The 26,237-nt window shown below is 63.4% G+C and overlaps 1 protein-coding gene across 3 annotated transcripts; it reads right to left on the bottom strand.

Moving 5' to 3' along the window:
- Positions 1-239: 239 nt before the first annotated feature.
- On the bottom strand, positions 240-26,237 carry SBF1 (SET binding factor 1). Of its 3 annotated transcripts, none has more exons than XM_045815504.2 (41): positions 26,024-26,237; positions 19,601-19,686; positions 19,037-19,174; positions 18,652-18,810; positions 18,456-18,566; positions 17,748-17,853; positions 17,509-17,641; positions 17,323-17,431; positions 17,119-17,232; positions 16,949-17,026; positions 16,441-16,554; positions 16,234-16,362; positions 16,052-16,150; positions 15,743-15,947; positions 15,550-15,662; positions 14,536-14,685; positions 14,161-14,229; positions 13,925-14,083; positions 13,583-13,848; positions 13,324-13,496; positions 13,167-13,240; positions 12,894-13,089; positions 12,510-12,637; positions 11,886-12,064; positions 11,641-11,777; positions 11,325-11,532; positions 10,996-11,192; positions 10,778-10,915; positions 7,913-7,990; positions 7,419-7,600; positions 7,162-7,341; positions 6,749-6,850; positions 6,489-6,674; positions 6,294-6,420; positions 6,079-6,209; positions 5,779-6,009; positions 2,060-2,167; positions 1,754-1,965; positions 1,025-1,112; positions 787-918; positions 240-702 (listed from the first exon to the last, which is right to left on the bottom strand). In XM_045815504.2, exons 1-41 carry the CDS (start codon positions 26,076-26,078, stop codon positions 604-606), a joined length of 5,679 nt encoding a protein of 1,892 aa, XP_045671460.2. In that variant the 5' UTR covers positions 26,079-26,237; the 3' UTR covers positions 240-603. The 3 variants fall into 3 exon arrangements, with proteins under 3 accessions (XP_045671460.2, XP_087724699.1, XP_087724698.1); XM_087868573.1 differs by having other exon boundaries at positions 7,419-7,477; XM_087868572.1 differs by lacking the exon at positions 7,913-7,990.

Genomic DNA, 26,237 nt, shown 5'->3' with positions numbered 1-26,237 from the left:
TCACAGCACACCTGCTGATGGCCACCTTCTGTCCAGGGGCTGCTTGGGGGTGCGGTGGAAGGGGGGGTGCCAGCCCCAAGACCACCCCTCAGGGTGGCTGGGCACCAAGCATGGGCCTGAAGAAGCTGCCTTCCCCTCCCCCTGGCACCAGGGCTCGTCCCCCACACAGCGGACGTGGGTGCCGGATAGAGTGGTTGGCGGGGGGCTCTGGGCGAGCCGAGGAGACACAGGCGTGTGCGTGTTGTTAGTTCTCTCTTTATAGACTCTGGTTCTAGGAACAGGTTGCCTGCGGCTGGCCAGCTGGGACCAGCACGCTGACGGGGGGAGGGCTGGGCGGGAGTGGTCTATTTACAGGCCCACCGTGAGGGCTGTACCATGGCCGCCTCCCGGCCGGCGCTCACCCATAACTCCAAAATAAGTTACAGCTAGCCAGGTGGGCGGGGGTGGGCGGGGGTGGGAGCTGGCAGGGGCTGTACACATAAGTTTGGGGGGGCGGGACCTCAATACTGTCGAGGGTGGGGGCTGTAAACATGGCCGGGGGGCCCTGCCCACCCCTAGTGGTCTCTAACGACTGGACGCAGAGCAGCCGGAGCAGAGCTGGGCTCAGGCATCTGACAGGCAGCTCTGGATCTGGTCCACCCACTGCTGGGCTGAGGGCACGTCCTGGGCACAGAAGTTGTAAACGCGACGCGTCGTCTTCACCTGGGGATGGCGGATCACTGACTCCATGGTCCCACCCCACAGAACCCCCTGCCCTGCCATCCCCGGACCCTGGCCACAGCTCACGTCAAAGAAGGCCTTCTCGTCCACGGTCTTGGGGGCACCCATGGTGGGGGTGCCGGGGGCCACGGCCTCCACTTCTGCCAGGTCGATGACACCTTTGCATTCCGTATCCACACGGTGGTCGTAGTAGCGCAGCTGGGGGGGGGGTGGCCGGGAGGGGCAGGAAGTCAGGGCAGCCCTCCTCCCCCCCTGCCAGCTCCTAACCCCCACCCCCACCGCCCTCAGCTCCCTGACCACTCACCTGGTGCTTGGTCTTGTCCAGCACAAACCAGCGGGCCTTCCAGGGCTTCATGAAGGCCCCCTTCTTGTACAGGGTGCCTTCGTACGACCTGCATGGACAGCAGAACCAGGACCAGGCTGGCTGTCAGGGCCACCCCTACCCCCTGAACCAGCCAGCCCCTGCCCTCAGACCCAAGGCTAGACTGGCCAGGGGGCCAGGAAGCAGCCCTGGGGCTGTTCTTAGAAAAGAAAGGAGATGGAGAAGGGTCCCCACCCCTCACCCCTTGCATGACAGGACGCTAGAGATGGTCCAACGCCAGGGTCTCAGGGAAGCAGCCCCACGTGCAGGGCAGGTGCCCTCAGACGAGGCACATGCAGCAGGTGGGTCTGGGGAGGTGACTGTGGCAAGATGGCCCCTCTCCAGCCTGCCAGGCCCCACCCCCCCAGTGCCTTGCCTGCCCTCACAGCTACCCCACCGCTGCTGTCCCTCTGCTCCTCTGCAGCCACCATGGCTTGGCTGTGGTCACTGGTTCTACGTCCCAAACCCCTTCTAGAAGAGCCCTCCTGCTTTCTCCCAGCCACTGTCAGCCTATGCTTGAGCCACCACGATGGCATTAGGGCCTCCCCTACGAATCCTTCCAAGAAATGGCCAGAAGTTCCCCAAGGGCCCGGCCCCCAATCTGAGAACTGTCCGGCACCCACAGTCCCCCAGCTCGGAGGATTGCAGGCTGAAGCGGGGGCACACACACACCTGTTCTCACTCTCGGCCGTCTGGAACTGGCTGTACAGGGTGCTGGTGCTGCGACGGGCTGCCTGGCGGGAGCTGGAAGCTGTTGAGCTGCTGCTCTGGTCGCTGTCCAGGCTGAGGCTCAGAGTGGAGCCCACGGGCCCCTCCTGCAGGTACACGCCTAGCGAGCGGCGGTGGTGAGGCACGCTGGACACCAGCAGAGAACTGGGGGTGCCCTGGGGGCAGGAGGGGGGCCTGTGTCAGGGCCACTGGCCTTCGCCTCCCCGACAGCAAGCTCACCCTGGCCACCCACAACCCACGCCCGCTCACACGTCCATCTGGCCGGCCCTCGAGGCGCTGTGCTGCCTTCACCCGATCCCAGGTGTCCTTCCAGCGCTCAGGGGGGCGCCCCAGCTCCGTCTCCAGCCGCTGTAGCTCCTGGGGGAGAATCGGAAAACTAAGACCATTCAGGAGACAATATCCAGACTGAAACACGGAAAGACAAAACTATGGAAAACAGGAAGTTGAAGTGATGGAAAGGTCTGACCTGTATTACTGGAGCACAGAAGGGGGTGAGGGTAGGGGATGGAGAGAACAAAAATTACTTGTGCAAAACTAACAAGGAGCACTGGGCCAAGATGCGGCGCTCGGGGATGCGGGCACGCATGGATCCACGGGGTGGCATTCGAGATGGGGGTGGGGATGGAGCGGGAGCTCTAGAGATCCAGAGTGAAGTGCCACGGGCCAAGCAGGATGTCACAAGCCTGGCAGAGGGCAGCCACCAAGACGCCGTGAGCCAGGTCCACATTCCGGAGGTCACGGTGCGGGAAGATGCAGCAACTGCCAACAGCCAGAGCGGCGGTGCCTTGCTGACGCCCCGGACAGGCCGTGTCTGAGCCGGGCTCCTCTACACCCAGGACAAAGGCCTCTGGAGCGGACCGCCACCCCTGAAGAGACCAAGAGGACCCACACATTCTTCACTGAGGGCAACGGTAAGACCCAACACTCGTCCAAGGAAGACAACACAACCCGGACCCTCAACAGTGCAGAATCCACAATGTCGACTATTAAAAACATTAAAGACAGACCAAAAGCAGGAAAATGAGAGCCATACTTAGGGGAGATGTTAAAAGAAATAGATCCAGAAAAGAAACAGGTATTGGAATTAGCATACGAGAAATTCAAAACAGTTGTTATAAATACGCCTTAGATGTAAAGAAAAAGATGGACGCATGGTCAAGCAGATGGGGAATCTCCACAGAGAACGGAAACTGTATTTAAAAACAAATGGAAATTCTAGGGCTGAAACATACAATATCTAAAATGAAAAATTCATTAGATAGGTTTAAGAGGATATTAAACATAACGAAGAAAAGAGCAGTGAACTTGAAGGTAGGGTCACAGGAATCATCCAAGATGGACCACAAAGAAGAAATAAACACGCCTCAGGGACCCATGGGACAATCAAGTCCCAGAGGAAACAAGGGAGAGCGATCGTGCCGAAAACTGTTAAAGAAATCATGGCCTACACTGCATTAAATCTGATGAAATCATCCCATAGATCCAAGAAGCTGAGAAAGCCCCAAGCAGGATGAACCAAAACACCCCCCCCAGGGGCGCCTGGCTGGCTCAGTGGGTGGAGTGTGCAGCTCCCGATCTTGGGGGTCGTGAGTTCGAGCCCCATGGGGAGGGCGGTAGAGATTACTTAAATAAACTTTAAAACCCCACGTGATGGTCGAATTGCTGAAACCAAAGATGAAGAGAGAATCTTAAAGGTGGTCAGAGAAAGAAAGGGCAACGTTACACGCAGTTTACCAGGGGAAGGAAAAGCACCAACTCTACACCAGGAATAGCACGAGGACACCTTTAAACTGCTGAGCGTAAAAAGCTGTCGACCTAGAATTCTGTATCCAAAGAAAACACCCCTGATTTCCCAGATTTTATTTATTAACTGAGAGAGCGAATGTGCGCGTGCACCAGCAGGGGGAGGGGTGAGGGAGAGGGACAAGCAGGTTCCCTCGCTGAGCAAGAGCCCGATGCGGGACTCGATCCCAGGACCCCGGGATCACGCCCTGAGCGGAAGGCAGACGCTTCACCGACGGAGCCGCCCAGGCACTGGAACAGCGGCTGGAGCGGTCAGTGGAGGGTGCGGCTCTTGACTTTGGGGTTGCGGGCTGAGCCCGATGTTGGGTGTAGAGCGTACTGAAGTAAATAAAACTAAAAATAAAATCAAAAGGCATAGGAGGCCCAGCCAGAAGCCACTGTGTTTTCAGGGCCCTCTGGGGACTGGACACAAAGTCACCGCAAGCCAGCAGCGCGGCTGCCACAGGTTTGTCTGCAGCTTCGCGAGGTCTCCCTGGGCCGGAAACGCACCGTCTCCGAGATCAAAGCACCGAGCAGACGACGGCAAGGCAGAGCCGCACGGAGTGACTCCCTGGCAAGCAGGTCGCGGAGCAGCGCAGCCGCCACAGGAGGGAGAGGCCGGTCACGGTGCCCGCTGGTGGAATCCTGAACGGTTTCAAATCCAGCGCCTCAGTGACGCCAAGTAAGAGCCCTGAGCACCCAAGAAAACACGGCCTGATGGACAGAACGAAGGACCCGGACCCTTCCCAGTAAGTGCAGGCACAACAAAGACCCCTTCAGGGGAGTGAGAGCCGAGGGACCGTGTCACTGGCCGACCTGCATTACGAGAAACCAAGTTCTTCTGACTGAAGAGCGACGACCCCTAGAAACAGCAAGTGGAGGAGGCTTCTTCCTCGTTTCCTGACGTCTCCAAAGGAAGCCGACCGCCAACAACACAGGGCGTGCCGCGCGTCCGTCACACGTAGAACACGTGAGGGTGAGCGGGCGGGCCTGGCACGCGCTGAAACGAGCACGAGGACGCGTGGCTCAAGAGGTAAATGTGGCAGAATGCTCCATGGTGAGGAGGAAAAAACAGAAAAGGAAGAAAGGAGCGAAAACGAAACACGGCAGAGTCAGCAGCGAGGGCGCCCGGCCGGCTCAGGCTGGCAAGCGGCTCCTGACCCCGGCACGGAGTTCAGGCCCCGCAGTGGGCGTGCAGACTGCTTAAAACAACGACAAAGACCTAGACTCCAACCCAACCACGTCAATGACCACGTGGAAAGATACTAAAAATGCCAGTGAAAGAAACTGTCGGCGTGGGTAAAAACCACCACAGGCTGAGTACCAGGAACTCAGCTGAAATGGAAAGATACGGACGGGTCCGAATCCCAAGGCCACACGGTGACACGGCGCTGTGAGGCAGCGGACAGCATGATCCACGTCAGACTCCAAGACAGGGAGACGCACCCGAGACAGAGGGTCTCTCGTGCCCTCTGAGCTTCTGGGTCACCTGTGTCCTCCCAACCCCCGTCAGGCCAGGCCCAGTGAGGCACCGTCGACACACACCACTCTGTTTACGCCTCCCCACCTCCCCAAGAGGCCGGCATCAGCACCCTCTTCCCCCAGAACGAAACAAGCTCCAACGTGCACAGACGTCCCCCAAAAGCCGGACGGCCGGTTGATGGAAGGGGAACGCAAATCCCCCGTGTTCTGGAGCCGAGCACTCCGGCGGCTACACCGCCACCCTCTACGCCAGCTCAGGCACACAGGGCTCTCTGCCCTGGCGAATCCTGACTCCTGGGGCTGAACACATGTGCCCCCCAAGAACGGCAGAGGAAGGGCCAAAGAGGCCTAAACGTCAACTCCCAGCTTCCAGGCCCACAGGCCCACCTTCCTCTGACGGCCTCAGGGTGGCTGACAGCCAGGCGCACCCAGGAGGCAGGTGCAGCGGTCAGGGAGAGGGCAGGAACAGTCCCTGGGAAAAGGCTGTCTTCCCTGAGGGCTGACCGTACACGTGCCCAGAGCAAAGAAGCCCTTCCTGGGACCCAGGACAACAGCCTCTGGTCATCGCCGCCTGCAAACACGACCCAGTGCGGGGTGGGGCCAGCCACCCCAGGCTGGCAGGCGCTTCGCAGGGTGGGGACAGGGGCGGGGCCCCTGGACCGAAGCCCTCACACGCCCGCACCCACAGCGCCGTGGGTGCTCACCTCCAGCAGGCGCGAGATGGCGTCTGGCTGGGCTCGGGGACGGCTGTCGTAACAGGGCCACACCACACGGCGCCTGCTCTGGGGCGCACCCCCGTCAGGCCGCTCTTCCTCCGGGGGCTCGGGAGGCCCCTGGGCCAGCTCCCAGTCGTAGGGGGGGCCCTCGGCCAGCGTCTCCTCGGTGTAGAAGTCCCACACCTTCAGGTTGGACACGTTGCTGTAGGGCCGCAGGACCTGGGGGGGAGCCGGCGTGAGGGGCTGGGCCGGAAGGCGCCCGCCCGCCCCCGCCAGGCTCCGGCTCACCTCCGTGTCCTCGGGCGCATACATGTAGTTGTAGAACACGGGCGTCCTCTTGCTCAGCCGGTCCACGTACTCCCACACGGACCTGCACGCCTGCTGGCCCCTGCGCTCCCCCTTCTCCTCGTACAGTAGCCCTGCAGGGGTAGTGCTGAGCCCTGGCCACCCTCCAGGCCCAGCCCCAGCCGCCCCCGGCCCCCAGGCCCAGCCCTGCCTCATACCCAGCTCAATGCGCTCATAGTCCGAGTCGAGCAGAAAGGTCCGGAAGCGGCGGGATGCGTGGTGGTAGCCAAGGAACTTGAGGTAGAAGGGGCTGAACTCGAACTCCATGGGGAACTGCAGGTGGACCTGTGTGGGGTGACGGGTCAGGGGCCAGGAATCAACGGGCACAGCCCCCACCATGGCCACCTGCTTACCTGGTGCACACAGTCCAGGAACTGCAGGAAGACGGGCGTGAAGCCACTGCTCTGCCCAGCCAGCGTGTGGGCCCCGCGGTGGCTGAAGCGATGGCCGAAGGAGAGCCACTCCTTTTCCACCAGCAGACGGAAGCCCTCCAGCGTGCGGTAGAAGGGATCGGAGAGCAGCTGCACCAGAGACACCACCTGCCGGCACCGCCTGCCTGTCAGGACCGCGCCCGTGGGACCCGGCCCGGGCTGTCCCCTGGCCCAGCACGCACCTGGGTGGTGATGTCCCAGCCGTCCTCCAGGCTCACCAGGACAGAGGAGCCCGAGTCTAGGAGCTCCACCACCAGCACCGACACCTGCAGAAGCTTGTGGATCTGCAGGACGGGCAGCCCCTCAGCGCCTCCCGGAGCCAGAGCCCTCGGACTCCGGCACCCATGCGGGCTCCCGAGCTGTCCTGCCCCACCCCAACAGAGAGCAGGTGGCCCCAGCCTCCCTCCACCATACCGAACTGCCATCCAGGTGGGAAGTGGCTAGCACCTCTCCTGGGGCCCAACGCCACAGACAGGCAAAGCGTGACCCCATCCGCCCTTGGCTCTAGGTAAACAGGCACTCCCATGTCCCCCAGCCCCTGCCCGCCTCCTCTGCGCCACCCCAACTGACCACAGCGGGGGCAGGGCTGACAGACCTGGATCAGCCACTCTGAGTCCTCCAGGGAGCGCAGGAAGGAGGCAGGGCTGGGCTCGGCGGCGGGGCAGCCCGGGACACATGCCTTCAGCAGCTTTTTAAAGCTGGCCTTCACCTGCCGTGCCTCAAACACCTCGATAGGCACCAGCTCCCACTGCTGCAGGGGGTCTGGCCGCACACCCTGAAGAAGGCCAGCCGCGGTGAGATGCGCCCAGGCCCTGAGCCCCCCGCCTGGCCCTGTGTCCCCACCTCAGTCACCTTGAGCTGAGCTTTGTCCCCAATGATGTAGAGGGCTGCACGCTGGGGCTGCAGAAAGCCTGGGTCAGGGGGGGCCCCGTTAGCCTGGGGCGGGCCCAGCATGTCTCTGCCTGCTAGCCGGGAGCCCACGTCAACGCCGAGCCCACCACTGCGCCCAGGGGCCCGGACGCTGCCCCATTTACCTGCACGAAGAAACCAGATGAGCAACCAGGCCTGGGGCACCGCTGAACCTGGTGCTGAGCTCCCCAGGCAAGGCAGAGGAGGCCAATGGGGCCCCAGCTGGGCCTGCATTTGTGTTAGTGTTGGGGCTGGGGTGGGACTTGGGGCCTCAGGCTGTTAGTGCCCAGGGCTGTGGGAAGGGCTGGGTTATGCTGGCCGTCACACGGGGCTGTTAGTGCCAGATGTGGGGGGACGTTAGTGCCCACGACTACTCAGTCACACAGGGGTCATCAGTGCCAGGTGGGGGGAGCCAGCCTGTGTGGCCAGTACGGTACCTCGGGGAGTGGTCCGTCTGGAGGCCGAGGCTGATATGGGGTTGGACAGCGTGGTGACCCTGGCTCTGGGGCTGGGAACTGGGGGCACAGCAGAGAAAAGGCTCAGGTCTGACCCCAGGCCCAAGGGTGTGCCCAGCATGGAGGGCCTGTGGTCCAAAGGGACTAACTACAGGGCTGGGTTCCCACCAAGACCCCCAGGGGCCCCACAGAGAGTGGGGGGCAATACCAAGGCCCTCTGAGCCCTCTTGGCCCTCAAGGGCAGGCCAGGGAACAGAGGGCTGGTGGCAGGTAGGATCAGAAGAGAGCCAAGAAACCTGGGCTCTCCCTCCAACGCCCCCTCCACAGCCTATCCCTGTACCCTCAGCCCCCACGGGCACTGCCGGGAGCTGCTCACGGCACGCACCAGGAGGAGTGGCCGGAAGGTACAGCGCGGAGAAGAGGAAGCCTGGAGCCTGGAGCTCCTCACCCGGAACCGTGGACACGGGCGGGCCTGAGCCCCAGGGGCAGCAGTGGCAGAGCAGGGCCAGGCGCCCGACTTACAGGCTGGGACGGCCAGGCCTGGAGGTGCAGGGAGCCTGGGGGAGGATGCTCCCTGGTGCCCTGGCTCAGCCGCGTCTGCAGCAGTGGCCGCGGACAAGCACACCAGCCTGCCACGCTGCAGGCAGGCACAAGATCACGCGCAGCAAGCACACGGTGTGTCTCAGCGAGAACCCACACGCGGTGGAGCCCCCAGATGCCCCCAGGCAATGAGGGGCCTTGCTCTGAACTTGGGGGACACAGGGAGGCAGCACCAGGGGGCTCTGGGAACAGTCAAGGATGCCCAGGCCACAGTGGGGGAAGACGAGGCACCGGGGACAAAGAATCCTGTGGGGAAGGTGCCGCCCGCGGACACTACTCGGATCTCTGCACACAGTGGAGCCACAAAACCCACGTGATGACAGACGTTGACGTTCAGAGACCAAAAGCCACTTGAACGAGGACCAAGAAGGGACTGGCAGGGGGCCAAGGCTGGCCCCCCCGTAAGTGACCACAAGGGCACCCTGGCTGCCCCGTTCCAGGCCCCCTTGGCCCCGGTGCCCACCAAGCGGACACAACCAGAAGGCAGAGCGCCCTTTAGTGCGCGCCTAGACCTCCAGGTTCAACAGGAACGGAGGCCGGTGTGCAGAGCGACCCCCAGCAGGGGCAGCAACAGCGTGCGGGGCCTCCTCAGCCTCCACCGGGACAGGTGAAGGCCCTCATGTGTTCTGGAGACACCCGCCCCCCGCCCCACTACAGAAAGGGGTGGCAGGGCCACTGCGAGGCCCTGTGGAGTGTGCAGAACAGGAAGAGTCAGGCCGGATGGGCACGCTTCCAGGATGCCCCACCCACCAGCGGTGCCACCAGCCCCCCAAACCCACCCGCACACCCAGTGCATCTGGGAGCTGGGGCAGTGCAGGTGAGTATGAGGGGAGGGACAGAGGGTCAGCGAGGCTTGACCGACGGGGAACCCTGGCGTGACACCTACACCGACCCTGAACCACGTGGGTCTACATCAGTCACAGCAGCACATCTCCCGGGCAGGCACCAGGCTGGGGTGGGGGACAGGCCCAGGCCAGCAAGGGGAGCCTCACAGATCAAGCCCAGACTGACAGGCCACTGGGCACCAGGCCCCAAGCACAGAGGGCCAGCATGGGCTGGACAGCAGCTGAAGTCCTAAGTGCAAGGACTAACCCCTGAGGATCTATCAGCCAGACCAAGAGGATGAGGCATCCGTGGGGACCCAGGCAGGCGGGAGGGGGAGATGGGCACGATGAGGGGGTTGGGGGACACGGCACCAGCTGGGGTGAGACAGGGCAAGGAGAGAGCAGTCACAGAGAACAGGGGCACACGGAGGAAATGGGGTGGGGGAAGAGGGAAGGTCAGGGTCAGACGGGTGATCAGGTGGAGGGGTGGGGGAGATGCGGAGACCTGGGGGGATGGGGGAGGACAGAGAGATGGAGAAGCAAATGGGCTCAGTTGGGAGGTAAGCACGATGCAGAAGTGACTGCCTTGGAGCAAGGGCCCTGGAGGAGGAGGCCGCCCCCATTCTGACACCGCCTCCTCCCCTGACTTACAGAATATGGCCCCCAAGGGTGTCCTTTCCCATCTGCAAGCCTCCCCAGAAACCCAGCACAAAGACAGCTCACCTCCCCAGCAAGATCCCCGCCTGTCACCAGGAGATCAGACCAGCCTCCACAGTGGCCAGGTACTCCTTGGACGGCAGCATACGTGCTCGCGTCACCGAACCCCTCTGTGGCCGCCCCACACCAGTGCCCCGAAGGTGAGGGGCAGGGCCCACTGATGGCCCCAACCTCCCCAGGCCTGGTGCCTCTCTGCCACCTGCACACCGGACAAAGTCAGGGCCAGGTCTAAAGGGCCTGGATCCACGTGGGGACAGTGGGGCCGGTGGGCGTTGAGTGTGCCTGTGGTGGGGACGGGGATGGGGAGACCAGTACCGTCACGACTGAAGGAGCCAGGACAGATGAACCCTGGAGCCCAAGCAGTCAGGTGGCCTTGACAAAGGGGGCGAGTTCAAGGGGGACAGGACAAAGGGGGGCCACAGTGACAGCGGCAGGGGGGGACTGTCGGGGGGACCACAAAGGAGGGATGGGGCCCAGGTGGGGGGTTCAAGGGTCAGCTGTGTCCGGTGACCTGGAGGCAGGCCATGGGCAGGGAAGACGAGGAGGTCAAGAAGCTCAGCCCAGGCAGGAGACGGGACCATCAGAGCAGGGCTTCAGGATACTTACGTGATCCCGCACCCCACTCATTCTGGCCCCTAGCTGGCCTGCCTTCCACAAATGCCAGCACAGCCCCCCAGAAGTCCTCCCGCCCTCAAGCACCCCTCACCGTGGCTGCCCACGTGGGCGGAGGAGAAGCCGCTGAGGGTGTTCCGTCCGGACGCATCCGCATAGCGGGGCATGGAGCTGACCACGGCCTGCAGGTACTTCTCCTGCTCTAAGCTGCTGGAGTCGGCCTGGGACTGGCCTGGGTGGGGAGGAGGAGGCGCTGGAGCCCGGCGGGGTGGGGCGCAGGGCCCACGCGCGGACACGGACGGGGGAGCGTACCTGGAGAAGGCGCGTTCTGGGCCTTGAACAGGCCGACGACGCCCTTGCCGTGCAGGCCGCCGGAGCGCAGCAGCACCGCCTTGGAGCGCCCGCTGCGCCAGCACACCACAGGGAAGCGGTTCTGGCGGTAGCAGCGGGAGACACGCTGCAGGGCGTTGTCCTGGACGCTCTGGGGGACGATCAGCAGCCCCGGGTAGCTGTGAGGAGTCAGACTTGTCAGAGCGAGGCCGCAAGGGACACGGCACGCCCCTGCCCACAGCCTCCGCGGCTCTCCCCGCACGCGCGGCATCTGGCAGGGGCCGGGGCGCGGCTTCTCAGCGGCCGCTCACCTGCGGCAGATGGCATACATGCGGTTCACGGGGGAGATCCGGAAGGGCTCGGATTTGGCGCGGCTCAGGCTGCTGCTCAGTGTGCCCAGCCCCAGACGCTGGTAGTCCCGGCAGCACGCCCGCTCCACCAGGCTGCTCATGGTCATGCGATCCGAGGGCTTCAGGGCCGAGGAAGGGGTCAGCGTGCTGGGCTCCAGCTCCTCCGACACTGAGGCAGGCCAGACGCATGGGGGACGTCACCCACAGAGCGCCCAGGCGCCCTGCCCTGCACACGGCGGTCTTCACCCAGACCACCCGGGGCTTCCTGCGCCCCCACCTGAGATCTCGTCCTCCTGGTCCTCAGGAGGTGGCTGGCCCCGGTGCTCCCAGCTGGGGGGGTTGTACTTCTTCCGGGTGACGTACTGCCGCCCGATGGTCTTCTTGGCGTTCTTCACGAGATTCCGGGACAGGGTCCTGGAGGGAGTGCAGGCACAGGGTCAGCAGAGGCGAGCAGAATGGACACGACGGGGACACGCACACAGGGAGGGGTGCAGGCCCTGGCCCTGGGGCCCAGCTCCACACCTGAGGGAAGGGCCCTTGTCCTTGGTGGTGCGGGGCGGCCGGCCGGGTGTGTGGGTGGAGCCCAGGGTGAAGGCGAAGGTGCCCCTGATGTCCGGCGGGTACCGTAGCTTGTGTAGCTGCTTGCGGAAGAGCTCAGCGCTGTCGGACCCCACCTCCTCGTCAAAGGCCATCTTCAGCAGCTGCGTCAGACAAGAGGCTCTCAGAGGTCTAGGCACGCAGGCCCTGGCAAGAAGCTGGGCACACCCTGGAGCCTGGCAGGGGCGTCCTCTGGAGGGACAGCGGGCATGCACAGAGGCTACTCGTCATGCTGTGTGTGGCCTCCGGGCTGAGGGACCTGGTCCTTCACCAAGTGTCGTATTCGTTTGAGTGACTGTCAGTTGTGCGGGCTACAGTGCATGTTCCAGACGCGGATGCCAGCGTCAGGGTCCCCTCACAGGCACACAAGAGCCCTAAAGGCCAGCACGTCACACAGGCAGGTGACACCAAGCTTGCGCGTAAACACACGGGTGAGGTCCAGCCTGACACCAGCTCATGAGAACGAGACTGGGGGCCCAAATGCCTGTGGAACTGTGAGAGCCACGACCCGGGGGCCCTGAACACCCCCAGCACGTCCCCCGGCCCGACCTGGAATGTGCAGGAGCGCAGCTGCAGCCCGTCCTGCAGGAGCTGGTCCACAGGGGTCTGCACACTGATGCGTTTCTCCTTGGTCAGCGCAGCCACCGGGAAGGAGCGCACCACCACCTGCTCCCCGACTTATCACAGGTCGGGCAGAGTCAGGGGGAGGGGAGGGGAGGGGGCCACTGTGTCTTGGGGTACCAGAGCTACGGAGGTCCCAGGCAGGTGGGAGGGGGGCAGACAATGACCTATCTTGCACAGAGACCCCGCACCCCTGAGGAGGGAAAGGGGGGGCCGCGAAGAGTCCTATTCCCCCCCCCCCCCGCAAGAACCTGGGTGAGGAAGAGAGAGGGGAAGGGAGGGTGGGGACAGACGAAGGGTCTGAAGGCTCACCCAGGGGGTCGGTGGGCATCCCTGTGAAGATCACCCGGTATGTGGTAAGGAAGACGGCACCCTCAGCCGGGAGCAGTGCAGGCCCCCCCCCACTGCCCCCCGCACCCTCCTCACGCCCATCGGGCAGCAGGTAGACACGCAGGCCGTCCAGCACACACTCCTCGCCGGGCAGCAGGCGTGGCCGCAGCAGTTTGGGCTGCTCAGGGACAAGAATGGCACCTCAGAGCACCGCCCACGGCCTGGGGCTGGCAGCCTGGCCGGGTCCCCGCTCACCTTTTGGATGGGGGGCAGCCTCTTGCTCTCACGGTGCACAGCCTCCAGAGTCTCGATGTGCATCTGGACGATGTCTGGGGGACAGTCATTTTCACACCCTGGGCCCCCCACGCCGGCCCGGCTAAGGAGAGCATGTCCACACCCAGACCCCCCATACCTGGCACCATGACATGCAGCCCCTTGAGGTGGTCGCTGGTGACCCCACTCTCTGTGCAGACCTTGTCCACGAAGCGGTTAATGAAGCGGACCACGGCCCCGGCCACATCACAGGTCTCTGCGTCCTCAAAGCCACTTTCCGTGTCATAGCTCTCCGCCACACTGCCCGCCATGCTGGGCCAGGGAGGGGGCACGGTGGGCACAGGCTGCCCCGCCTGAGTCCCACCCACCCTCCAAGGCCCACGAGGCCCCTCCCGCACCTGCTGGTGACCAGGCTGTTGCTGGCGCTCTCCAGGTCGCCCAGGCCTGCGCGCTCCCGCAGGAGGCGGCTCTTGCTGCTGTCCAGGGGCAACAGCAGGTAGCTCATGCGGTTAGCGTAGTGGATGGCCTGGCTGAACACCGTGCTCTCCTCCTTCTGCACCAGCTCTTGCTGCTTTTCTCGGCTCAGGGTTGGCCACAGACGCCGCTGCTCCGACGCCACATCCAGGGCGGAGCGCTCGCCCTCCTGCATGGACACCTCCCCCACCTGCCACAGCGCTTCAGGTGAGCCGGGCCCGGCCTGGGCGGCCCTCACCGCCCCGGGCCCAGGAGTCCCCGCACACCTGCAAGTGGTCTCGGTCCTCAGCGGGCTCCAGGTAGAGGGCCCGGATGTGGGTCTGCACATCCCCGTAGAACATGGCCTCCCAGAACTGTGGGGTGCTCCACACCACGTGCTCCTGCACGCAGCTGTACGCAAACTGGGTCACTCCCGGGCTCAGCTTCTGCAGGAGCCAGGGGGAGTCAACAGGTGCAGCAGGAGAGGGCTAGGGAAGGACAGCGGGGCGACCCCAGCGCTCACCCGGCAGAAGGCTGTGACCAGGGGCAGCAGAGCAGCTGCGATGCCATGCTCGTCCAGGGAGGTGCAGTCCTGCAAGAGCCGTGAGCCGTCCGAACCGTCCCCACACGCCCACCCTGCCCTGACTGGCCCCGCCACCAGAGCGTCTCCCACCACTGTCCCTGAGCGGTCCGCGCCTGCTCCCGAAGGGCCGCCCAGAGGTTCAGGGCAAGAGGCCCCCTCCAAAAAGAGTCCTCCCCCCACCACCCCCACCCCCGGACCAGGATCTCCCCAGCTGTCGGCACTACCAGAAGATGCATCCTTATGGGTAGACTGGGGAAGCCCCGCCTGCCCCCACCTTGTGGCCAGATCGGCAGCAGGGTGGGAGCCCGGCCTCACCTGCAGGCAGCAGTTCATCATGCGGACGACGAAGTCAAACTGCTGGTGGTCCAGGACCGCCCGGTTCTGCTGCACGTGCAGGTGCAGCTCCTGCGTGAGGCAGCGGCGGGCCGCACGCCCCTTCAGGGCCCTCAGCACGGCTGGGAGCAGCTGGGGACAGGGGAACACGGGGCTGGGGCACCCAACCATGCCCTGGAGGGACGCGCGGGAGGCACAGGGCACAGAGCCCAGGAGGGGAGGGCAGTGGGCCCCCAGGAGGCCAGAGCCCAGCCTCTAAGCACAGAGGGGATCTGGAAGTGGTCCAGGTCAGGTGCGCCTAGACTCTGGGAGTTCACCGCCCCGCAGAGACGGATGTTTCTGGCCGACCCAGCCTTCTGCACATGCAAAAGCCCGCAGAGACAGAGATGCCGCACATCCACAGCCAGGGTGTACGTGTGCTAAGGGGTGCGGGCCCTTGGCCCTGAGCCCCAGCAGGCACCAGCTCCCACGTCTGCAGCTCTGCTGCTGGCTGGGGCCTCGGTGTCCAAAAAGCACAAGCCTAATGCAGAGCTGGTGGCCGGCTCGGCACCGGGCAGGACACAGAAAGGGCCGTGTTCTTGTTCTCTTGTTATTTTTCATCATAAAACCGCTGGGAACCCTGCAGGCCCCTCCCAGGAGACCGTGCAGTCATGATTCACACTGGCTGCTGTGAAACCCGAAAGTGCTCGTGAGCACCACAAAGGGCAAGACAAACACACGAAACTGGCGAGGGCCAACGATTTTTCCAGGAAGGATGAAAAAGAAACTCAGGAGTAGAAACCTTTAGGGGGTTCTGATGTCTTAAAGAAGTAAATCCCTCTTACGAGCCTCCCCAGTAGGCTCTGTCCAGCTGCACTGAGGAAGGGGCCTGACACCTGGTGTCATCTGCCCCTCCTGCTCCCTCCTGCCATCCCAGCTCCCTCCAGCCGCCACCAGGTGTATGGACCCCAGGTTCAGCCCCCTTCACAGGTGCTCCCTGCGCCCACCTGCCCTCACCTTCTTGGCCTCAAGCATCTTCCCCTCAAACACGTAGGAGATACAGTTCCGCACCACCTCCAGCCGGCGTGCACTGTTGCCATGGAGCCCGCTACTCCGCTCCAAGATGGCAGCTGGGGAGGAGAAAATGCACTCATCTCCGACCTCAGGCCCGCCCTGGGCCACACTCCTGGGCCCCCTCCCCATTACGTACTCATGGGGGGCCCTGAGGGCACGGTGGTCCTCCTCTCAGCCTTCACGGCCGGGGGTGCACCCTGCATCTTGGCTGTGGCCTGGTCCACGATCCACTGCACCATGCCGTCATCCAGTCGGGGGAAGGGGCGGGGTACCCGCCGCAGGTGACTGGCTTCCCCCGGCCTCTGCACCTTGTGCATAGCCACAGTGGGGTATGGGTTCTCCTGGGGGGGGGGGGGGACACAGGCAAGTGTGGGCAAGCTACCTGGTGCTAGGTGGCACGATGACCTAGCTAGGCTGGTCCGCCCCCTTGTGTCACCCGCCATACATTCTTGTAAAGCTGCTCCGCCAGCTCTTTGACGTGACGGAGGATGCGCTGGGGGTGGTTCTCATCTGCCCGCATCCGTGCCACCTCGTGGGCCACCAGCTGGGGGAAGAGGCAGGGTCAGGCAGGCTGGGCGAGGCGGGGAGTGGTGGCGGGGGCTCCTCCCAACTGGGGTGGGGGTGCACCTCATCGAACAGGTCCGTAGCACGGTAAGGAACCCCACGCTCTGACACGAAGCCTGCGAAGGCCATGCCCTCCAGCACCTTCATCAGGAAATCATCCTCCACCAGCCCACGCTGGCCCAGGAAGGCTGCCTGGGGGCACACAAGGGGGTCAGCCCCTCAGCATTGACTTCCTGCCTGCCTCCACCCCCAGCGTCCCCCGTGGCCCACCTTATGAAAGCGGATGACGGGCTCTGGATGGATGCGGACCATGTGCAGACACCAACGATAGCCCTGCAGGAGCTGAGCAAAGAGCCGCAGAAAGACAGCGCGCAGCTCCTTGTCCTGGGGCACAGGTGAGGGCAGGTGAGGGCTAGGCCACAGGCTTGCCCCAGCCCTGCACGCGGCAGCCCTCCACCTACCCAGGCTCCGCCCCGACGCACTCCAACACACCTATCCATGCCCTACCCAGGCCCCTCGGGCACCTCTGCCCCGTCCTGCCCCTCCAACCTTCTTTCACACAAAGCCACAGCGTTTCCTCTGAGACTCAGTGCTGACAACCACTCCTGCACGGGACCCTTGAAGACTCACACCCCCCATGCGGTCCCCTGCGACCGGCCCAGAAGGAGTGGCTGCACGGTGTGACTGGCACTGCCCGCTGGCCATCGGTGGCAGCAGACCTAAGGAGAGGGCGCAGGGTCAGCGCAGACCCCTGTGCTGGGACTGTAGTGACCCCCACCTGCATCTTCAGGGAGGAGGCGCTGGTTGAGGGTGGTGGGAAGGCAAGATCTGCCAACTCCAGCTCTGGATCCAGGACCTGCAGAGGCAGAGGGGAGCAGGGATGGCTGCACACCCAGGGCCCGGGGCTCCCCTTGCTCAGCCTCCCTGAAGCCGCTGGCCCTGCCTCACCATGCTCAGCACACTGTGTGTCTGACTTTGCAGAGGCTCCGGCAGGGGCGGGATGTGCACACACTCAGGGACCGTCACCGTCCCTCCATCGAGATCAGCAACGATCACGTCCAGCTATGGACCAGAGGGAGCAAGCAGTCAGGGACCCACCAGCCAGTCAGCACGGCCTGGAGCAGGGAGGCAGGCCCAGGCCACAGCCCTCACCAGCTCTTGGGTCTCTGCCTGGAAGGCCGCATTGACACCGATGATGAAGGGTGTGGGTGTGCTGAGGACCTCCAGAAGCTGCGCCGGCAGGATGGGCACGTAGGTGAAGCTGCAACAGGTGAGGGCTCAGTGCAGGGAGCCCAGAGGGCGGGGCTGGGAGGAGGGGCTGGGTGACAGCAGGGGCACCTGTATCTGAGAGGGAACAGCAGTGCCAGGAGCCCCCGGCAGGCATCTGAGAGCCGCTGGTAGCTCCGGGACAGGAAGAGCACCTTGTGCTCCGTGAGCGCAGCGCAGAACAAAGACAGCACGTTGGTGATGCCTGGAGGGAAAACCACAGGCTGAGTAAGAGCCCACCTCAGACCACCAGCCCCCAGGCACAGGAGAGGAGAGGGAGGCGTGCGCAGGATGGGGACGGCTGCGCTTACCCAGCTGGCGGAAGAGCAGGGCGACACTGCAGCGGCTGATGGGCAGCGAGTCGGCTAGCGGGGTCTGGATGACCTGCCGGTCACCAGCCCCCAAAGAGATGGTTCTCTGTGGAAAGAGAGGGACCAGTGTTCAGCTGCTCTGACCAGACCCGGGTCAGCCCAGAGCTCTATGAGCTGAGGTGAGACTGGCCAAAACGGGCCTCTAACATGAGGGAAAGGCCACGCCTGGCCTGCCAGCCTGAGCCGTGCTGTAGAGAAAACTCAGGGCCTCTGACCTGGGGCAGGGTGGGGCCTGGGTGGGCAGAAGAAACAAAGAATCCATACCACTCCGTCCTCAACAGAGTCCAGCTGCACAGGACAGACAGGCAGAGAAACACAGTTAGACGCACCCACAGGTGGGGGTACTGACCAGGGAGCAGACAGATACGCTGACACCAACATCCAGACACAGGCACACCCAAGGAGCAAGAGGACAGAGAAACCGAAGGGAGCCAGGAAGGGAGCCAGGCAAGACAAGACACACAGGTGAGCAGGCAGGGCCAAGAAGGGAAGACAGGTGACGGCAGCACCAAGATGCAGAAGAGTGTCCAAGGTCTGGGCCATGCTGAGCCCGGCCAGACTCTGAGAGCCCACAGGCCCCACCCTCATGGCTTGGGACACCAGGAGGGCCGTGGCTATGGGCGGCCAGCAGCTGTCCGCAGGACCCACCTGTGAGCCCCCAGCCAGGGGGATGACGCACGTGAGCAGGTTTCCGATCACATTCTCCAGGCCCACATTCAGGCCCTCCACATGGATGGTGTAAATGAGGCCCAGGCTGTTCTGCAAGGACCACAGACTGGGGAATGGTGGCGCCACCAGTGGGGGCACCCCATATCCCGCCTCGAACCCTGGCTGCCCGCCTCACCCTGAACACCTCCGCGTGGTCCAGTCGAGACACCAGCACCAGTGTCTTTGGCGCGAACAGCTGGCCAGGTGGGCCAGGCGTCGCAGGTGACAGTTGCGCTGGGCCACCCTCGTCCGCCTCCTCCTCCCGCTCAGCGGCGTCCTCGGTGCACACCACTTCCTGTGGACAGAAGCCCCGTCTGCCCCGGTCTCAGGCATGTCCCACGGGCCCAGGGGGAAGACACAGGTGACTCAGATGGGAGCAGCCCTCTGGGAACTCAGGCCTCCGTGGGGTTGAGGCACCAGGACTTGCCACAGACAGGGAGACGCACCCACGGACAGAGGCAGAGGGAGTCGGCCATAGCCAGAACCCCATGCAGACTGTACCCCAGAGCCCCCAAGATGACCTGTGTGGGCTCTGCTGGCTCCCAGAAGGTCAAGCAGGCGCAGTAGTGCCGCTCAGAGTTGATGTCGGTGAGGACAGCAACAAAGAAGGTTGGTGGGTTCCTCTCAGGACACAGCTGCCACCCGCTGGGCTGGCAGAACTGCGGGGAAGGTGGGGTGAGGGGTCAGCAGTTAGCTCCCTGTCTCCCTGCCCTCACAAGTCTGCACCCAGGGCATGGACACCAGGTTCCAGTGTAGCAGGCAGTACCTCACTCTGAGACCCTGGGTACATCTCACCTCCTAGACCTCAACCCTTCCCCCCAAAAGGAAGTCACAGCCTCTGGTCTCACTGTGTGGCCAGAGACCCCTGTGAGGCACGGTCGCCCCCATCACAAGGGACAGCCAACATGACATGATGAGGGCACCAAGCACCCTGCCAGCCAAGCCCGTGACCCCCGCACTCCACCCTTTGCAGCAGCTCAGATATTTCCTTGTGCCCGTCAGGCTGGGCACTGCTGAGGTTCCTTACAGTCCTGGGGAAACCAGGGCCGGCCTGCCCCACCCCCACCTCAGCACCCCCCACTCACCAGCTCGATGCCCTGGGGGAACGGGTTGTCCTCCCAGTCCTTCTCTGGGAAGCGCTGAAGGATCTGGCCCTGGCCTTCCCCACTCCCTGAGGACAGGAGCAGGTAGTCAGAGCACCTCCCACCTCCCACACCCCCCACCCAGTCAGGAGCCTCAAGGGTCTCAGATGGAAACCTCCCAGCCCGGCCTTCGTGTGGGATCAGACCAGCCTCAGCTCCCAGACCTATCATTTCCCTAAAAATAGTCTTGTGAGGGGTGGCCACTAGGCAGCCACGGCCCCCAGGGCCCCCAGAGGGCACCAAGAGAAGCCCCCGATATGGGACAGGCAGTGCTGAGAGCCTCTGGCTAGGCCAGGCACAAAAACAATGGAAGCCCCAGCCTAATGCCAGTCCCGTGCCTCTCCCCAACACACCAACACCCCCAGCCAGAACCCACCTCCAGCCCGCTGCACGCCAGCAGGTCAGCCCTCCATCAAGGGCAGAGCAGCTCTGGACTGTTCCACAGCCAACCACCAGCTTCAGCACAGCCCCCGCCAGGCAGTGAGCGCCATGAGGACAGGGGCACCCCATTCAGTGCCTAGCCCCAGTCCCTGGTTCACCTCACCTGCCAGCTCTGAGCCCACTCAAGAGACAGAGGTCTCACATCTGTTGTCTGTGTCAGGGGAGAGAACACCCAGGCCCAAACTGCTGCTTGTACCATTGCCTCAGAGACAGACAGGCCCAGCATGGGACCTAGGAGTGGTAGGTCTCAGGACACCCACTGAAGGAGTACCCTCCTGAACGCTGAGGATCCGGCCACGTTCAGGAGCACTGAAGGTGATGGCACACATAGGCCTGTCCTCTGCCTGCGCAGAACACGGTACACAGCCACACAGACCGGGGGCGCTGAGGGCAGCCCTAGGTCCCCTGGGCCAGGGAGGAGGGCCGGGGGCAGGAGGCCCAGGGATGCTTCCCCCACTCTATGCCCAGGGCACTATTCCCAGCTCCGGTCCACATTGGTAGAGTCAGGCCCTTGCCTCTTGCTCACCCCCTACAGAGCCAAACTAGCAGGCATGATGAGGGCCCTGCCAGGGGACCACTCACCTCACAAGACCAGTAGAGGGTGGACAGAAGTCTCTGTCCCACCTCCAGCTCCCACCCAGCACGGCAGCAGGGTAAAGCAGGTAAGACAGAAACCTCCTTACCTTCACCTCCCACACACTACAGGCAGGTCCCCAGGCACAGATGTCCCCATCCTTTGCTCAAACCAGCTTCGACACCACTGCCAGAACCCGCAGAAGAGCAGGAGCAACTAGGTAAGGAGTGGGACTGGGCATGAAGCCCCTCTAAGGGCCTGCCCCAAGGCCCAGAAAGCCAAGGTGCACGGCCTCTGAGGACTTGCTGGATACAGCTCCCCCCCACCCCACCGGCCCAGCCAGCCAGCCTGGTCCACCCTGAACGTTCACAGGAGCCTCGGACAGAGCAAGGGTCCTGGGCACTGGTGAGCAGACCCAGTAACTCGACAACAGAGGAGCTGAGCTACAATCTCAGGAGACCACCCTCCCGCCAGGATCATGGAGGCAATGCCAAGGAGGTCAGCAGCGGGCAGGTTGCTGCCGGTGGGGTAAGGAGGGGCCGTGACTCTGACTCACAAAACCTCAGTTTCCTGTTCCCCTCCTCCTCCCACTACTGACACTCTGAAAAGACAGTAGACAAGATAAGATGAGGCAGGGAAGAGAACAGGTGTCTGTTGGTACCATACCTATTTACACATAAGCATGCATACACGCATACGGCCCACTTGGGGTCCCTCCAGGCCCACTCCCAAGGGCCGCCCTCAACAGGCCCAGGCCAGCTCACCCTGAGCCATGGCTTCCCTCCCCACCCACTCCCCCAAGGGCTGATTTGTGCACAGCCCCAAACCACCATCTGGGCCTGGGCCTGGGCCTGGCTGGCACCCAGGGCTCACCCAGTTCTTGCCACGAGGCAGCGGGCGGAGGAAGGAAGAGGGGGTGTGTGCAGACAGGGACAGCAGCCTCTGCCCCACAGCCTCCCTCCCAAGGCCAGACAGCCTTTGGAGGGCTGCTCTCAGCAGCCTCTCTCCACAGGGAAGCAGACAACGTAACTGGCCATTGTCCACCACCCACCCTCCCCACCCCATTTATCCTGTGAAACATCAACTCCCACTTGCAGGGCTCCACCCTCTGAAGAACCAACTGGAGGCTTTCCTTCAACTGCCCCTATGCCAGTAAGCATCCCCCCACTACCTGCAGCTCCTTCTTTGGGCCATCATGGTCCCAAACTTAGCCTTCAGGTCTCAGCCAAAAGAGTGCCCCCTCCTCCAGCAGTTCTCTGCACCCTGCCTGAGCCTGGGGCCTACAGCAGGACCCCCAGGACCTCCCTCTCTCCACTATACCCCTCTGTGATTCCTGGTGCACCTGCTGGCTGGCTGGGCCAGATGGGAGCTCCATAAGCAAGAAACTACATCTCTGTATCCATCGCTGCACCTGTGCCTGGCACAGCCCGCTGCCTAATTAGGGCTTGCTGAATGCATACAGCCAGCTACACAACCACCCTCTCACACCCAGGCCCACTCACACCCCACAAGCAAACAGGTTCCTTAATCAGAAGTGCAGGGCAGCTTTCGGAGCCCCAGAGTGCTCCAGGACAGGCAAGCCCTCCCTGGAAGGGCACGCCATAGGGAGGCCCTGACTCCTGGTCTCATTCCAACCCTCTCTGAAATCCGGCCCACACTTCAGCTCTGTGCTAGCAGGGGCCAGGCTGCAACCTGGCTGCTGGCCTGCATCCTGGGGGAGGTGGCAGCTCTGCTGTGTCTCCCAGTGTCCCCCACCCACCTGAGCCCTTGCGGCCATGGAGGTGATCTGCAGCAGATGAGCTCCCTACCCCACCAGAGCTTCCCCTGGAGGAGGAAGGGCACCCTATCACCCCACAGTGATAGAACTAATCTAACCAGCACCATCAGGCGTCCCAGGGCGGGACTCTTTGGGAGGCCTTAGGAGGAAGGGCACCAAAGTCCCCTGAGACACAGACGGGGACAAGCACTTCCTCTTGCAACCATATCCCCGCAGCCAGCCCTGTGTGGGCTGTAGGCCTGAACACAGGGCGAGAGAACACAGAGCACGCGTTCTGTCATCTGCTGGCAGTGGCCGTCGCCAGTGCCAGGCTCCGACGCCTGGAGGGCCAGCCCAGGCCAGCATGCACTGTGAGCAGAGGCAAGGGAGGATGGCAGCCTCCTCTGCCTGCCCCTCCCGTTCCTCCACACACCCCAGCGTAGACGCCCTAGGACTAGCTCAGCTATAGGAAGAGGGTGAAGGAAGGACGGGACCTTCCTGCTGCCCCACCCACCCAACCTCAACACACAGGCCCTCCCAGCCAGCCACAGCAACAGGATGTGTGCAGAGGGGCTGCAGCGTCCCCAGTGGTCCTCCCCAACCTTCCCCCAGGCAGACCAGACCGGCTCCCAGGGTGGGGGCTGGAAGCCAGCTGAGGCCATTCCAAACAGCCCCAACCTGCTCCAGAGGGCAGGACATGGGTGGGGAGAGTAGATGGGGCCCAAGAATGTGGCCGGCTCAGCACAGTCAGGTCTGAGAGAGGCCAGACCATGGGGCAGAAGGTCTTCTTCTCAAATGCTAGGGGTGGGGATGGACATGGGAAGGGGGTGAACAAGGAGAGGTCCAGCCCCTTCTCCCTGGTAGACATGCACTCAGCCGCCTGGTCAGGTCAAGAGTGTCTCCTGCTCCCAAAGACATAACCTGACACTGGCCATGCTGTGTTCAATCAGCTAACCACTGTCAGGGCCTTCCCAGCCCAGAAGCTGGACAGGTGTGATCTGACTGGCCTCCAGTGTTCCCAGAGCTGGGCCCAGGGTGCAGAAGGTGCTAAACCCATGTCCTTAGTGAAGGAGCTCCCCCCACTCACCAGGCAAGGGGCCTGTACTCTTAAAGTTGGGGTCCCATCCAGCCGCCTCCCCATGCTCCTGTCTGGAGAGGTCTGCCAGATGGTAACCATAAAACCAGATGCTCCCTCAGGCAGGACTCCTGTACCCAGGCCCTGCCTAGACAGGCTGTCTAGACCCAGGCCAAGGACAAGATATCCCCGACTCCTACCCCCACCACCAAACCCAGAAGACCCCGCACCCCTGTCCTGATGTCCTAGGCCTGCCAGCACACAGGGTCTGCCACCTCCAGCAGAACTGCCCACTGTGTCAGTACCTATGGGTGTCCACACACCCGCTGCTCATCATTCATAAGACATCCATTATTTCCTGGAGCCTCCCGTGTGAACAGCTTCACATTTGTGTCCACCGCAAGCTCACGGCAGCCTGGAAGGTCTGTGTGACTCATTCCAACTCCAGATGAAAAAGCTGGAGGTGCAGAGAGCTGGAAGACTGGCCCAAGGTCAAGAGCTATCAAGTAGCAAAGCAGGTACCACTGACTCCCCCATGTAGTGCTCTGCCTCAGTCTTCCCCCCACCACTGGGCTCTGCCCTCAGCCCTACGGCCAGGGTCCTAGCCTGTGGGCTTATTTCTCACAGGGATGGATGAGTCCTGCCAACAGAGGCCCTGAAGCTGGGTGGCCAGCCAGCAACTGACCAGCTCCAGCCCTGGAAGGCAGTGGTGAGGGGGCTCCATGGCCCTCACCCCTACTGCAGCGGACACTCAGGGAAAGCAGGCATTATGGACTCTAGCCTTCTCCCCTGTGTTTATCAGAGGCCACAAATGCCAGGAGTGCCCCCCCCCCCTCCGTGTCACAGCCAGCTTGCCATGGAGCCCACCCATGCCGCCTCCCACCTCCATAATTCACCCTCAACTCCCCACCCCTGTTGCTACCACCTGGCCTCTGCCTGTGGTCTCTGCCTCCCCAGACCCTTCCCACACCACTCTCAGCATTCTCAGCCTCCAAGCCCACTGTGTTCATGCAGCTCCAGCCTAGGGCCCCTCATGCTGGAGCAGCCCCTCGGCCAACCTTGTTCCCCTGGACCCCATGCATCCCTCTGCTCCAGGTGGCATGGCCTCTTCACTGCTCCCCACATGCCCCTTGGAACAGACAGTTCTCTCTCTGTGGGCCTGTACAACACTGACAGTGAACGTGCCACGTGCAGACTGGGCGACAAAGATGACTGGTTCTTGCTGCAAAACCTCCCTCGCTGGAGGAAGACACGCTCATCACCGAGGGTGTCAGGGCACACACAGGAGCAGAGAACAGGAGCGAGTCCTATGAGGGCACTGAGGAGGGTCTGGAGTGTGCAGGGTCCAGCAGGTGGAGTCTCAGCAAGAAAGGCAAAGAGGAGAGAAAGTCTGGGTCCTGGGTGATGACAGTGGCAACTGGGCTGACAAGAAGCAGCACAGACTGGGGGCTCAACCCCACCTTCAGTCTCGAGATTAAGCCTCAGCCTGACCACGCAGGCATCCCGAGGACATGTACTGCCCCTCTGCAGATGGGATTTGAGCCCATGGCTTGGTGCTGGGTTAGCCTCTGGGGGCCTCGGACCAGGCAATCAACCTCTCTGCCCAGCTCCACTCTACAGATGAGGGAGAGGGCAAGGAAACCTTGGTGGGCTGCTGGGAGGAAGAAATGAGATCACACACACAAAGGGCTGTGCAGGGCCTGGCACACCGAGCGCGCTCCCCAACCCACTGTCTCCATGACTGTTGCTGATGTCATTGTCAGGCTCTGTTTTCTCCTACCCCCTGGGCTGAAGAGCTCTCAGACACAGGCGCTGACCCTAGACATGGACCTCCTGGACATCGGCACAGTCACCACAATGATCCCCCACCCAGGGCTTGGCTTGCAGGCATGAGGACCGCAGGCCCTCTGCCAGGAATGCTCTTCTCTCTCTCCTCCTCGCATTTCCTCCTGAAGTCCTCCCAGTTACAGCTCAAACACCACCTCTTCATGAAGTAGTCCTTAAATTCCACCCCTCTTCTGCATCCCACCAAGCCTCCTGGACCTAAGACATCCCACACGGGCAGGGCGGAGGCTCCAGACCAGAGGCACTGGGGGTCAGAGGAGGGGCTTGCAAGCGAAGGATCCGTGCCCCTGGAGGCAGAGCTACCCGGCAGTCGGCCAAGGCAGAGAGGGCCCATCCCACCCAACTGGGAGCCGGGAGGCCGAGCAGTCTCGGGGCCCTCCCACCTCCCAGGCCCATGCCAAAGCTCTGCCTGACCCGGTTCGGTCCTGAGTTTGGTGGGCAGGTTCAGCTCGCCGTATCGCACTGCCTCAGAGGGGCCACCCCTCCCCGACCCCCGACCCCGGACCCCAGCCCGGCAGGTGCCCCGGACGACCCTCGCGTCGGCCCGGCGGCCGCGGCCCGCGCGCCTCACATGTCCCAGCGACTGCCCCGGCGCGCCTGTCCCGCCGCGCCGGCTGACCATTCCCGGTCTCCGGCCGTCCGCCCTCGACCCTCGGCCGCGGGCCCGGCACTCACCGCGCGGGTGCGGCCCGAACGCCACCAGCACGAAGTAGTCCGCGAGCCGCGCCATGGCGAAGTGCGCGGGCGGGCTCCGCGGCTCGGGGACGCGAGGGCGGCGCGCTCATGGCCCGATCCCGGCCCTGGCCCGCGCTCCCCGGACGCCCCAGGCCCGCTCCGCGGCGGCGGCCAGGGCTCCCGCCGCCATCTTCCCAGCCAGCCGGCCCGCCCG

This window comes from Ursus americanus, chromosome 17, assembly GCF_024610735.1.
Source record: "Ursus americanus isolate L20-20 chromosome 17, mUrsAme1.1.p, whole genome shotgun sequence".
Classification (NCBI taxonomy): domain Eukaryota; kingdom Metazoa; phylum Chordata; class Mammalia; order Carnivora; family Ursidae; genus Ursus; species Ursus americanus.
This window is presented reverse-complemented; position numbering and strand designations above follow the sequence as displayed.